The 14,505-nt window shown below is 46.9% G+C and overlaps 1 protein-coding gene across 3 annotated transcripts in view; it reads left to right on the plus strand.

Moving 5' to 3' along the window:
* Positions 1-14,505, plus strand: part of CD58 (CD58 molecule) — a 37,344-nt gene that overhangs the window by 15,844 nt on the left and 6,995 nt on the right. For 2 of the 3 annotated variants that reach the window (XR_012588233.1, XM_074593948.1), the window contains exons 4-9: positions 485-580; positions 2,918-2,977; positions 3,188-3,244; positions 9,730-9,798; positions 9,971-10,039; positions 10,353-10,421. Coding sequence is in view for 2 of the 3 variants with exons in the window: in XM_074593948.1 (XP_074450049.1) it covers positions 485-580; positions 2,918-2,977; positions 3,188-3,244; positions 9,730-9,798; positions 9,971-10,039; positions 10,353-10,421 (420 nt within the window). In the remaining variant the exon portion in view is untranslated. Of the gene's footprint in view, positions 1-484; positions 581-2,917; positions 2,978-3,187; positions 3,245-3,334; positions 4,026-9,729; positions 9,799-9,970; positions 10,040-10,352; positions 10,422-14,505 lie in introns of those variants that run through there. The other variant, XM_074593939.1, reaches the window with a different exon arrangement.

Below are 14,505 nucleotides of genomic sequence, written 5' to 3' on the forward strand. Positions count from 1 at the left end.
ACCACCATCATTGATGGGCCCACCTTTTGCTAGCAGCAGGTCCGTTTTGGAGCCGGCTGGCACTATCTCTGTCTGCCATGGGGGCAGCTTCTGGCGTCTTCTCAAAGAAGCCACTCTTGCAGCCTCCCTGCTACCAAAACCTTGCCTTGCAAACCCAATGCGAGACATTTGCTGAAATTTCATTTGGCTGAGATCTGTCTCAGCCTTTCATAGGCTGAAAAATGGAATAGCCATCACCTTTCAAGCAGTGATATGCCTTCACTGAACTAAGATACTTACCATGTAACTTTCCTGGAGCTGGCTTAGGGTTTTGCTGATAACCTAAGCAAAGGTTATTAACTTTGTCGCATTAATTTCTTGAGGTTACTTGTTTAAAAGCAAATAGCTATAAAGCCCACTCAGGGTTGTATTTCTACTGAAGAAGTAGTTTATCACATAGTTGCTTTTCAACTAACCAGTCATTATTTCTTTTATTTTTTTAAAGGAGACAGCTATGACAAAAGAAGCAGAGGCGGCCTTATCGCAGCTTTTGTTGTCTTAATTCTAGTTGTAGGAATACTAGTATTCCTATGCAGAAGAGGTATGTATAGCATGTCCTAATTGAGCTTAACATGCTTCAAGATTATCCTGATTTAAGGTTCTGTAGAATGCATGCAAGTTTCTGGCCATGGTATGTATTGTAAATACAGTAATAGAAACAAGTACAACTTAGGCAAAAACTAGTAGATTTAAAGGAAATAATATACTGAACTTTCCTGTGCTCAGTCACTGGGCTCTGTGTACTGGGAAATGCTCTAGTTTGTACTTGCATATTTCTCCTTCAGACTGTGTGTTTTGTTTACTGTATGCTTCTACTTACCAAGCGTCTGTCCTCTCCCGTTGCTACCTGAGTGTGCTTCCACTGCCTCTTTTGAGAGCATCATAAAGCTGCTCTCAAGATCAGATTTATCGCTGGGACAGACTCTTACTAGGGTCTGTTGAATATCTTATGCTGAGTCTAATCTAACAACTCCGTGTGGTCAACTGATACATAGGGACGTCTGTGCCTCCTGTCAGCCTGTGTTGCCATCGTCTTGGAGTTCTAGATTTGCTTCATGGTTCATCCCTACGCTGAATACAAGTATCTCTTGTAAATCTGACGGTTTATTTGGAAAAGGTAATTGTAAGCTATCATTGTGTATCTCTTGCTGGCACCTTTTTAGGTTAATGTGTCAGATTGTATTCTGGCTTGAAAAAGAGATGCACACCATCTCTTCTCTTTGTGTTTGAGAGTGTCCCAACCAGGAATACATTGCTTCATCCTAAAGGTGTTCTGCATGGAAGACTCCTGTTGGTTTCCCAGTGGGGTCATCATTTAGGGGTCATTGGAGGATGAAGAGCGTGGGATGCATCTCCTATCCGGGAAGGGCTGATTGATGATATTCAGGAGGGAGGCTCTGATCAGAGCATACATACGTGTATTTTGCATGTGAAACTTACGCTTTCATGATCATTCTCCATTTAGTTTCTGTTAGCATGAAATCATGAAATAAACTAGATGGGAAGGAATCTCTGGAGGTTTCATTGAACTTGCTGCTCAAAACAGGATCAACTTCAAAGCTAGATCAAGTTGCTCAAGGCCTTGTCCAGTCAAATTTTGAGTATTTCCAAGGATGGAATTTCCACAGTCTCTTTCAGCATGTGTTCCAGTGCTGAGTCACCCACGTGGGGAAGGATATTTTCCTTATTTCTCTTAGACATTTCCCTTTTGCAACTTGCAACCATTGCCTCCTGCCCTTTGTTCTGTACTTTTGAGAGGATTTTCCTTTGTTTTCTCTGTAAGTTAGTTGTAGACTGCAATTAGCCATCCCCTTAGCCTTCTTTTTCTTCAGGCTGAACAAACATGATTCTCTCAGCACCTCCTTGCACAGCTACTGCTCCCTAAACATCTTGATGGAAATTTGCTGGACTACCTTCAGAATGACGATGTTTTTTCATTAATCGAGAGCCCAAAACTAGACATAGTACTCCACATGTGGTGTCACAAATACGGAATAGAGGGGAAGAATTATTTCTGTTGATGTGCTGACTATGCTTCTGCTAACAGAGCCCAGTATTTGTTAGGCTTGTACTGCAAGGGCACATTTCCGACTAATATTCAACTCATCACCCACCAGGGCTTCCAGGTCCTTTTCTGCAGAGCTGTTTTCTAGCCAGGCAGAGGTAGGTGTACAGCTCCATGGGATGATTTCAAGAGGTGCAGGACTTTACGTTTGCCTTTGAACATCACGTCTTTTCTGCCAGCACATTCCTCCACGCTGTTGACATCTCTCTGAGTGGCAGCCCTGCTCTCCAGCATATCCCCTGCTCTCCCCAGTTTGATGTCATCTGCAAACTTTCTGAGAGAGTCTTCTGCGCCCCTTGTTGATGTTGGTGGTGTTCAAGAACACTATGCTTGGTATCAACGCACAAAGAATGTCATTCATAACGGGCCATCAGTTAGACTCAAAACAATTCAGCTACTTCCCTGGAAACAGCAAAGCTTTGACCATGCTAGAAAAGAAAATCGTTATACCTCAGTAGGGTAAGCAATGCACAGGTATAATCAAACAGAAGTTGTGATTTGCTGATTTAAGTATAAGACTCAGAATCATGAATTGGTAAGCTCTGCTTTCATTTGGTTAGATGTGTTCTGATTTGTTGTTGTTGCAGGAGGCCCATTTTGTTGATCTGTCGCTGACTGTCTTTGCCCCAAAACAATATTTCCCTCTTTCTTCTTTCCCAAGTCAAGTATTCAGTTGCATGTCCTCAGTGATTTTTTTTTTTTTATTTGGTTTGAGGGGTTGGTGGAATGGATGGAGGCTGTCAGCTAGTTTCCAAAAGCACAAAATGCTATTTCTGTGTAATTTCTCCCGATATTCTATTTGTTTTTGTGCAGGTAGAACTAAACTTGTTAGAGGAATTGCTGCTCAGAACAACAGTCCAGTGTGTGGCTCAGGTAAGAGAGCTAGAGTGTCACAAATGTGTAGAAATCAGACTATTGCTTCAATTTGGTCTAGGCTTGTAAATTTTTCCTCTGTGACAGTACAGTCTTTTACTGGAGAGGTAAAGGAGTAAGTTTTCTTTCAGGCCTTAGTTGTTTTACAGAGTGTAGTTATTTTTTTCCAGGTCATTAATACATTTCTAAAATAAATACATTTCATTATAGGAGAACATAAGCCACTTTGCTCTGTGGAGAGTCAAGAACAGCTTAACTCAGACAGAGGTAAGAAACCTGTATTGAGGTATAGATGTTTCTAAACATCTACTGTTGGTTGCAGCAAGGAGTCTGATCTGCTCTTCCCTTTTGTTGCAGGGTCTAAGCTTTTGAGTTGGATTTTAGGGTGTGCACATGCAGCCTCAAAGTCTCAGTTGAGGTCCCCTGTGAAATGGAGTCAGGCTGTTCGTCATTATCTCTGGTGGAAGACAGTACTCCATGTGCATCTGTCTTTAACCTCTCTGATATCTGCTGGGAAGGCAACACAGCAATTCAAGCAGTCAGGAAGATTTCTGAGCAGTGTCAGGGCAACTTCTTCACACAGGCTACCAGATGCACCAGCAAGGGCTGATGTGTGGCTGTATCTGCTGCTCAGTAACAGGAAAGGTTTGCATGGCGATGTGGTCACGAATAGCTGCCTTGGCTGTAGTGACCAAGAAACAGCTCCGGACCCTGAGAGGTGTGAGGAAGTTAAGCATCAGAGTACAGGCCCTGTGCTTTCAGAGAGCAAATTTCTGCTTCTTCAGGAAGATGGGAGGCAGCAGGATCTCATGGGAGACAGTTTTGAAAGGCAAAGGAACTCAAGAGAGCCATCATGCCTTTAAGGAGGACTTTCTCCAAGCATAAGCACAGACCGTCCTCATGGTCAAGAAAACAGGCAGGCAAATCAGAAGATCAGCTTTGCTAAGCAGGGAGCTCCTGACAGGGTGCCAGTGCAAAAATTGCTTATACTAAATGTGGAGGCAGGGGCAGGCTACAATGGAGGAATTTAGGAACGCTGTCCAGGCAGGTAAGGATGGTGTCAGGAAAGCCAAGGCTCAGGGAGGCTTGAAACCATGAAGGGATGACCAGGACCATGAGAGTAGCTTCTGCTGCTGTGTTATCTGTAGAAGAATAAAAGAGGAAAATGCCAAACGGGATTTAGTGATATCTGATGCTGATATAGGCTGTAGTATAGGCTAGATGAGCAGACAGTGAGGTGGACTGAAACCTGAATGTGTTTCTGTTCACGGGAGAAAGATGATGACTGTGAGTAAGCAGGATGGTTTTACTAAGCATAAATCGCAGTTTACCAACTTGACAGCCTTTTTTGGATGAAATTACTAGATCTGTGGATGAGGGGAGAAGAATGAATGTCATATACCTTGACTTTAGCAAGACTTTTCATGCAATGTCCCACAGCATTGTTGGAGTCCTAAGTTGGGATGTCCTAGTCTGAATGAATGTCTATCTACATGGGTGGAAAACTTGCTAGATTGTCAGGCCTGCAGGTAGCAGTTAATAGGTTGTATTCCACATGGATGCTGGTCACAGTTGGAGTACTGAAGTGATCTATTTTTTGGTGACCTGGACAAGGGAGATAAAACAATGTCATTGAATTTATAGATGACAAAATTTATAGATGCAAAATGTAGAGTGCAGTCAATCAATATGAGGGCAGGATTGTCATTCAGAGAGAGCTGGAGGGGACTAGGCCTGTGCGAACCTCATGAAATTCTGCAGAGATAATGCAGGGTCCTGCACCTGGATGGACCAACAGCTTAGGGGAACAGGTTGAGGACCCGTGTAAATCGGAGGACCCTCTCCCCTCTTCTCACCAAGCAACAGGAGAGGATCGCAGAGAAGAGGGGGAATGGAAACAGGTCCCTGCTTGAGGAAGCAGGCGAGTCCCCTCCCAACCTCTCCCAGCTTCCCAGTTACCCCTGCAGAACAGGTATGGGGTCCTGCAAGAGGAACTGGCCGATGGAGAGGAGGATGGCACACCAAGACTAGAGAAGACAGAAAGTACACGTCACAGCGGACCCAACTTCACTACTAGCTCCAAAAGGAAAAGGAGAAAGGTCATAGTTGTGGGTGACTCTCTGCTGAGGGGGGCAGAGGGACCAATATGCCGCCCTGACCCGCTACACAGGGAAGTCTGTTGCCTCCCTGGGGCAAGGGTCAGGGATGTGACAAACAAACTCCCAGACCTAGTAAACCCCACTGATTATTACCCCCTGTTAGTATTTCAGGTGGGTAGTGATGAAATGGGTAGGAGGAGGCCGAAACCAATTAAAAGAGATTTTAGAGCCTTAGGGCAGCAGCTCAAGGGGTCAGGAACACAAGTTGTCTTCTCTTCTATCCCACCAGTGGCAACTGTGAATAAAGAAATTGATAGGAAGAGGCAACAGATCAACTTGTGGCTCCGGGACTGGTGTTACAGGCAGGGCTTTGGGTTTTTCGAACATAGGTGGCTATATGAGACACCTGACATGTCATTGTCAGGTGGGACACAGCTGTCCCAGAGGGGGAAAAGAATTTTGGGGCAGCAGTTAGCAGGGCTCATTGACCAGTCTTTAAACTAGATATGAGGGGGGAAGGGGAGATAACTGGGCCTGTCAAGGTTAAACCTGAGGAAAGCATGACACAGTTTGAAGGAGACCAAATTAGTGAGGACTCCCACTCTGACATTTCATCAGAGAAAGGTGATAGAAGTTTAGAAATTACTGCTAGAGAACATTGGGAAAACCCTTTCCTAGAAGGGGAAAAGGGTACTAGGCTAAGAGTTAACAAAGTTCATGGACAGAGCTTTAAGCCGAAAGTTAAGGGGGAAGGGGATAAAACCAGGCCCGCTGGTAATGAACCTGAGTGTCAAGGGCCAAAGATGGGGGTGAAATCAGTAGCCCAGGTCAAGTGCATCTACGCTAATGCATGTAGCATGGGCAACAAACAGGATGAGCTAGAAGCCATTGTGCGGCAGGACAACTACGACATAGTCGCCATCACGGAAACGTGGTGGGATGATGGTCATGACTGGAATGCTGCAATGAGTGGCTATAAGCTCTTCAGAAGGAATAGGCAAGGAAGAAGGCGGGGGGGCTGGTGGCTCTGTACATTAGGGAGCTGTTTGACTCTATAGAGATAGACTCCAGTGATGAAGAAGTTGAGTGTTTATGGGTAAGGGTGAAAGGGAAGGCTAACAGAGGTGATTTTGTGCTGGGAGTCTGCTATAGACCACCCAACCAGGATGAACAGGTTGATGAGGTATTCTATAAGTGGCTGGCTGCAGTCTCGCAAACGCCAGCCCTTGTTCTAGTTGGGGACTTCAACTTACCAGACATCTGCTGGAAATATAACACAGCAGAGAGCAGGCAGGCTAGGAGGTTCCTCGAGTGTATGGAGGATAACTTCCTGACACAAATGGTAGGTGAGCCTACCAGGGGAGGTGCCTTGCTAGACCTACTGTTCACGAACAAAGAAGGGCTAGTGGGGGACGTGGAGGTCGGAGGCTGTCTTGGGCTTAGTGACCATGAAATGGTTAAGTTTTCCATCCATAGTGAGGTAAGGAAGGGGGTTAACAAAACCTCCATCTTGGACTTCCGGTGCGCAGACTTTAGCCTGTTCAGAACCCTGGTTGGGAGAGTCCCGTGGGAGGTAGTCCTGAGAGACAAAGGAGCCCAGGAAGGCTGGACGCTCTTCAAGAGGGAAATCCTAAAGGCCCAGGAGCAGGCTGTCCCCATGAGGCGCAAAATTAAAGGGCGGGGAAAATGGCTGGCCTGGATGAACAAAGAGCTCTTGATGGGACTTAAGGAAAAAAGGAAGGTTTACCACCTTTGGAAGAGGGGACAGGCAACTCAGGAGGAGTACAGAGATCGTGTTAGGTCATACAGAGAAAAAATCAGGAAGGCAAAAGCCCGGCTGGAACTCAACCTGGCAATTAACATAAGGGACAACAAAAAAGTTTCTATAAATATATCAACAAAAAGAGAGTGACAGAGAATGTCCATCCCTTACTGGATGCGGGGGGAAACCTTGCAACCAAGGACGAGGAGAAGGCTGAGATACTTAATGCCTTCTTTGCCTCTGTCTTTAATAGTCAGACCAGCTACCCCCAGGGTGTTCAGCTTCTTGGGCTGGAAGATAAGAATGGAGAACAGGACAACCCCCCTGTAATCCAGGAGGAAGTAGTTAATGATTTGCTTATGCACCTGGACACGCATAAGTCTATGGGGCCGGACGGGATTCACCCAAAGGTTCTCAGGGAGCTGGCAGGAGAGCTCACCAAGCCTCTCTCCGTTATCTATCAACAATCCTGGTCAACAGGAGAGGTGCCGGATGACTGGAGGGTGGCCAATGTGACGCCCATCTACAAGAAGGGCTGGAAGGAGGATCCCGGAAACTACAGGCCTGTCAGCCTGACCTCTGTACCGGGAAAGATCATGGAGAGGATCATCCTGAGTGAGCTCTCAAGGCAAGTGCAGGGCAGCCAAGGGATCAGGGCCAGCCAGCATGGGTTTATGAAAGGGAGGTCCTGCCTGACCAACTTGATCTCTTTCTATGACCATGTGACCCGCTTTCTCGATGAGGGGAAGGCTGTGGATGTTGTCTACCTGGACTTTGGTAAGGCCTTCGACACCGTCCCCCACGGCATTCTCCTGGAGAAACTGGAGAATCATGGCATAGACAAGTGTACCCTCCGCTGGATAAAAAACTGGCTGGATCGCCGTGCCCAGTGAGTTGTGATTAATGGAGCAAAATCTGGTTGGCGGCCGGTCACCAGTGGTGTCCCCCAGGGCTCAGTTTTGGGGCCAGTCTTGTTCAATATCTTTATTGATGATCTAGACAAGGGGATTGAATGCACCCTCAGTAAGTTTGCGGATGACACCAAACTAGGTGGGAGTGTTGATCTGCTTGAGGGTAGGAAGGCTCTACAGAGGGACCTGGACAGGTTGGATCAATGGGCCAAGGCCAATGGGATGAGGTTTAATAAGGCCAAGTGCCGGGTCCTTCATTTTGGTCACAACAACCCCGGGCAACGCTACAGGCTTGGGGAAGAGTGGCTCGAAAGCTGCCCGGCAGAAAAGGACCTGGGGGTGCTGGTGGACAGCCGGCTTAACATGAGCCAGCAGTGTGCCCAGGTGGCCAAGAGGGCCAATGACATCCTGGCTTGTATCAGGAATAGCGTGGCCAGCAGGAGTAGGGAAGTGATCGTGCCTCTGTACTCGGCACTGGTGAGGCCTCACCTCGAGTACTGTGTTCAGTTTTGGGCCCCTCCCTACAGGAAAGACATTGAAGTGCTGGAGCGTGTCCAGAGGAGAGCCACCAAGCTGGTGAGGGGTCTGGAGAACAAGTCCTATGAGGAGAGGCTGAGGGAGCTGGGCATGTTTAGTTTGGAGAAGAGGAGGCTGAGGGGAGACCTCATTGCCCTCTACAACTACCTGAAAGGAAACTGTAGAGAGGCAGGGGTTGGGCTCTTCTCCCAAGGGAATAACGACAGGACCAGAGGAAATGGTATGAAGCTGTGGCAAGGGAGATTTAGATTAGATATTAGGAAGAATTACTTTACTGAAAGAGTGGTCAGGCACTGGAACGGCCTGCCCAGGGAGGTGGTGGAGTCACCATCCCTGGAGGTATTTAAGAAACGTGTAGACATGGCTCTTCAGGGCATGCTCTAGTGCCCAAGATTATTGTTTGTGGTGGGGTGTTGTGTGTGGGGTTGTGGGGTGGGTGTGGAGTTTAGTAGGTGGGTGTTGGTGTGGTTTGTTTTGTCTTTTTGGTTTTTTGTTTTGTTTTGTTTTTGTTTTTTTGGTGGGTTTTTTTTTTGTGGTTGGACTCGATGATCTCAGAGGTCCCTTCCAACCACTAAGATTCTGTGATTCTGTGATTCTTGCACTGGTGCAGAATAGGGACTGACTGGCAGGGGAGCAGCTCTGCTGAAAGGTACGTGGGAGTCCTTATGGACAGTACAGTATTAGTCAACAGCACTCCCTGGCAGCAAAGGCAGCTGATAGCATCCTAGAATGTTTCAAGGAGTCCTTAAGCCAGTACATTGAAGCAAGTAGTTATTTTCCGTTACCTGGCACTTGTTAAATGATGTGTAGAGTATTACAACTAGTTTGTGGACACCCAGTGCTGGAAAAGTGCTGATAAATTTGAGCAAGTTCAGCAGAGTGCCACCAATGTGGTCAGAGGCTGGAGCACAATTCATCTGTGGAGACGCTGAAGAAACTGGGCTTGTTCAAGTCCAGAGAAGAGCAGGCTTTCAGGGTACATAACAGCAGCTGCTAATACCTGTGAGGATATTGATAAGAAGACCAAGCCAGGCTGTTTACTTAGGTGTATAGTGGGATATCAAGGTGATGGTCCTAAATTGAAGCAGGGGAGATTCTGTGTGGATATATAAAAAAAAAAGATTTCTGCCTTTTAAGTATGACTAATCACTAGGACAGGCTGCATGGAGTTGTCATGGAGTCTCTACCCTTGGAGGGTGTTAAGACCTGACTGGAGAAATTCTTGAGCAACCTCTGGAATGTTCCAGGAGCAACCTGGAAATGAATGTTGACCTTTCATTGAGGAGGGGTTGGGTTATAGACCTCCTGGATTCCCCCCCAGGGCAAACCTGAATGATTATTACAATTCTTATGAATTGTAGCTGGTGACTCATCTCTAAGTAATGACTGATACCACTGTGAAGTTATGCAGTGGGATGTAGCTACCCTGTGATCTCTTTTCAGAGCTCTCTACCAAGCAGAACAGCACCCCGATGTCCAAGTGTGCAGATGACCATGGTGTAACCGAGGGAGGTGAGTGCCTGTTCTGTGGTGGAGAGCTGTCTTGGGGGAAAGGTGTTGGCTTTGTGGTGTTAGCTGATGGCAGTATGTTGAGTTGTAGCTAGCAACTCACTTTTATGCAATGGCCAGTACCTTGAAGCTGAGCAAGGCAGGGGACTGTAGTTGTCTTCTGATCTCTCTTCAGACATCTCTAAGGAGGACAACAGCAGCTTGCTGGACAAGCATGCAGATGACGATGGCGTAAATGAGGGAGGTAAGTGCCTGTGCTCTGGAGCAGTCTTTGTTCATTGTGACTTTTGCCTAAAGCTTCTTGGTGTGAAGTTACGGTGACACTATGAGCGCTCAGTGCCTTCTGTGCTTGGCCTTTGCACGGCCTGGGAGGGAGCGTAAGGACAGTGTATGGAGTCTGGTATGGAGGAGAGAGGGGAGGTGTTGCATGATGGCCCCGGGGGGGCAGGGGTTGTTGATCAGGGCTATTATTGATGCTGAACAAATGGCCCAGCTCTCAGTCAGATTACTCTTGATATATATGGGCTGGGAGTGAATATCGCCTGTTGTCCTTGCAGAAGTGACCCGGGGTGCAGAAGGTGGAAATGAGAAGCGCCTGAGCAACTCTTCCAGCTGCAGTAAAGAAGGTATGTGAAGGGAAAGCTCCCTGTGTCTCAGGAGAGTATGCAGACTGTCACAGAGGCTGGCAGTAGCAGTGCTGGTCCAGGCTGTGTATAACCCTGACCCATGGATGCAGGGGGTGCATGTATGGTGGGCACATGCGTGTGTGATGTGTGCTAGAGAATCGTGTGCTTGTGCTGGAAGTATTTAGAACGCTGGCCAGTTTAGCCAGTTTAAAACTGTAGGATTAAGGGTTACTAATCTTCATTAATAACACACCTCTTGCTTATGCTTGCATTTTTACTTTATTCCATGCCTTAACAAGTGATAAAGGCTTATAGTGGCTAAGGTGTCAGTAGATTTCTGAACTGCAGTTCTACCTTGTTAATTATGAATGTTGTTGAACATCATATCAAAGTAGAGAGATATTGTGTAACACTGAAGGGTTTTTTTATTGCTTCGGTATGCAGCTCTGTCTTCTTTGGTCACAAAGAATGCAGAGTTTACTTAATATGTGTTTTGTTTTTTTATTCTTGTGGTTTGTTGTTGTTTTTTAAACCTACATGGACGTGATGGGAAAGCTCTTCTAAATAAACAGACGAGTGGGCCTAGGGAGTGACACATGGAATGAGAAAACTGGTTATTATGCTGTATGGGTGAATATTCATCGACACTACAATTTATGGATATTAGTGAAATTCAAGCTGCAAAAACACAATGTTTCTCTACAGTTGTTTCATATTCCATGAACTAGTTATAACCTTTACACTGTAGTCATCGGTTCTGTGTGCTGTGTTGTCCTGGTTCTGGTGGGGACAGGGTTGATTCTCCCCAGGTTCCAGTAGGGACACAGGTATTCCATCCCATGTGAGCCATGCCCACTCTGAGCTGCTGGGGGAGGGAGCAGGAAGTCGCTGCTTGGAGTGGGCTGGGGCATCATCCTGGGTTGGTTGGTGAGCAGAGGTTCTGTAATTGTGTTTGTATATTCCTCTATCCTTGTTACTGTTGTTGCTTTCTTGTTCCCTTTGCTGTTCTGTTAAACTGCCTTTGTCTCAACCCACGAGTTTTGCCTTTTTCTTCTGATTCTTCCCCGTGCTGAGGGAGCTCGAGAGAGTAGCACGTGGTTCTTTGTTGCCATCTGAGGCCAAACCATGACATGCGTTTGCTATGGGGGCATAACAGGCCTCCATTTACGTATCTCCAAAGATACTTAGCCCTCTCAGTCTTTTTTCTATGGTATGTGTGCAGACCAGAGCATCTGTGAGTTCACACAGCTGCTTCTTGTGGGGGACTTCAATTTCCCAGATGTCTGCTGGAAATACTACGCAGCAGAGAGGGAACAGTCCCAGAGGTTCCTGGAGTGTGTGGAAGACAACTTCCTAACACAGCTGGTGAAGGAACCAACTAGGGGAAGTGCCCTACTGGACCTACTGTTTGTTAACAGAGAAGGTCTTGTGGGGGATGTAAAGGTTGGAGGTCGTCTTGGGCACAGTGACCATGAAATGGTAGAATTTTCAATTCTTGGTGAGGCAAGGCGGGGAGCCAGCAGAACTGCCACCTTGGATTTCTGAAGGGCAGACTTTAGCCTGTTTAGGAGCATGGTCGAGAGTGTCCCTTGGGAGGCAGTTTTGAAGAGCAAAGGTGCCCAGGAAGGCTGGTCATACTTCAAGCAGGTGCTCTTAGAAGCACAGGAGAAGGCCATCCCCATGTCTCGAAAAACAAGCCGATGGGGAAGAAGACCAGCCTGGCTAAATAGAGAGCTTCAGCTGGACCTCAGGAAAAAAAGGAAAGCTTACATTCTCTGGAAAAGGGGGTTGGCAACTTATGTGGATTGTCAAGATATAACGAAGTTATGTAGGGGGAAAATTAGAAGGGCCAAAGCTCAAGCAGAACTCAGCTTGGCCACTGCAGTTAAAGACAATAAGAGATTCTTTCCGTATATCAATAGAAAGACTAGGGAAAATGTAGGCCCACTGATGAATGAGACGGGTGCCCTAGTGGTGGAAGACACAGAGAAGGCAGAGTTACTGAATGCCTTCTTTTCTTCGGTCTTCACTGCTAAAGGTGTCCCTCACGAATCCCATACCCTGGAGGCAAGGGGGAAGGTCTGGAGAGAGGAAGATTTTCCCTCAGTTGAGGAGGACCGGGTCAGAGACCGCTTGGCCAAGCTGGACATTCATAAGTCCATGGGCCCTTATGGGATGCACCCGCGAGTGCTGAGAGAGCTGGCAGATGTTATTGCTAGACCACTCTCCATCGTCTTTGAAAGGTCATGGGGAACAGGAGAGGTGCCTGAGGACTGGAGGAAGGCTAACATCACTCCAATCTTCAAAAAAGGCAAGAAGGAGGACCCAGGGAACTACAGGCCGGTTAGTCTCACCTCTGTCCCTGGGAAGGTAATGGAGCGACTCATTCTGGATGTCGTCTCCAAACACGTTGAGGAACAGGAAGTTATTGGAAGTGGTCAACATGGATTTACCAAGGGTAAATCATGCTTGACCAATCTGATAGCTTTCTATGATGTTATAACGGGTTGGCTGGATGAGGGGAGAGCCGTAGATGTCATCTACTTTGACTTTAGCAAGGCTTTTGACACTGTCTCCCGTAACATCCTCATTAGGAAGCTGAGGAAGTATGGGCTAGATGAGGTGACAGTGAGGTGGATTGAGAGCTGGCTGTGTGACAGAACTCAGAGGGTTGTGATCAGTGGCATAGAGTCTAGTTGGAGGCCTGTAACCAGTGGTGTCCCCCAGGGGTCAATACTTGGTCCAATTTTGTTCAGTATATTCATTAATGACCTGGATGATGGGACAGAGTGTATCCTCAGCAAGTTCACTCATGATACCAAACTGGGAGGGGTGGCTGATACTGCAGAGGGCCGTGCTGCCATCCAGCGTGACCTGGACAGGCTGGACAGCTGGGCAGAGAAGAACCTAATGAGGTTCAACAAAAGCAAGTGCAAGGTCCTCCACCTGGGGAGGAAGAATGCTAAGCACCAGTATAGGTTAGGGGTGGAGCTGCTGGGAAGTAGTTCTGAGGAGAAAGATCTGGGGGTCCTGGTAGACAGTAAACTATCCATGAGCCAACAATGTGCCTTTGTTGCCAAGAAGGCCAATGGAATCCTGGGCTGCATAGGGAAGAGTGTGGCCAGTAGGTCAAGGGAGGTCATTCTCCCCCTCTACTCTGCACTGGTGAGGCCACAACTGGAATACTGTGTCCAGTTTTGGGCTCCCCAGTTCAAGAGAGACAGGGAACTGCTGGAGAGAGTCCCGCGTAGGGCAACAAAGAGGATTGAGGGACTGGAGCATCTCCCTTATGAGGAAAGGCTGAGAGAGCTGGGACTCTTTAGCCTGGAGAAGAGAAGGCTGAGGGGAGACCTTATTAATGTTTACAAGTATCTAAAGGAGGGTGGGTTTAAGGAGCATGGTGTCAGACTCTTTTCAACGGTTCCCAGTGACAGGACGAGGGGCAATGGGCACAAGTTGGAACATAGGAAGTTCTGTTCAAATACACGGAAAAACTTCTTTACGGTGAGGGTGACAGAGCACTGGAACAGGCTGCCCAGGGAGGTTGTGGAGTCCCCTTCTCTGGAGACTTTCAAGACTTGCCTGGATGCAGTCCTGAGTGATGTGCTGTAGGCAATCCTGCTTTAGCAGGGGAGTTGGACTAGATGATCTCTAGAGGTCCCTTCCAACTCTGAAGATTCTGTGATTCTTGGAGTGCATCAACATGGAGAATATAAAAATTCAGATTAATCCTGTCCCAAATCTGGTAACAGAAGGTTATAAGGGCTGTGCTTTAGTAAACTACACAGGCAAGGGCGTACATTGGTTTGTCATCCATCCAGACGAGAATACTCTTTCTGTAGAATTTTTCTAGAGTAGAGAAAGCCGATGGAATGATAACTGGTTTCGCTCCTTTTACTAATTAGTTTCACACTGTGATTCTCAAGAAGAATTAAAGATCATAGGTTTGCAGCTGAGATCCTTGATCTTTAGTGTATAGTGAAAGTCTTACTGAGACATCTAAATCTGGCAAAGAACACAAAAAAGGTCAAGCCCTTGCCAAGAGAGCAATTACTGCACTCCCAAGTTTGGCTTCCAAAGCACC

Source organism: Larus michahellis, chromosome 1 (assembly GCF_964199755.1).
Source record: "Larus michahellis chromosome 1, bLarMic1.1, whole genome shotgun sequence".
In the NCBI taxonomy this organism is placed as follows: Eukaryota; Metazoa; Chordata; class Aves; order Charadriiformes; family Laridae; genus Larus; species Larus michahellis.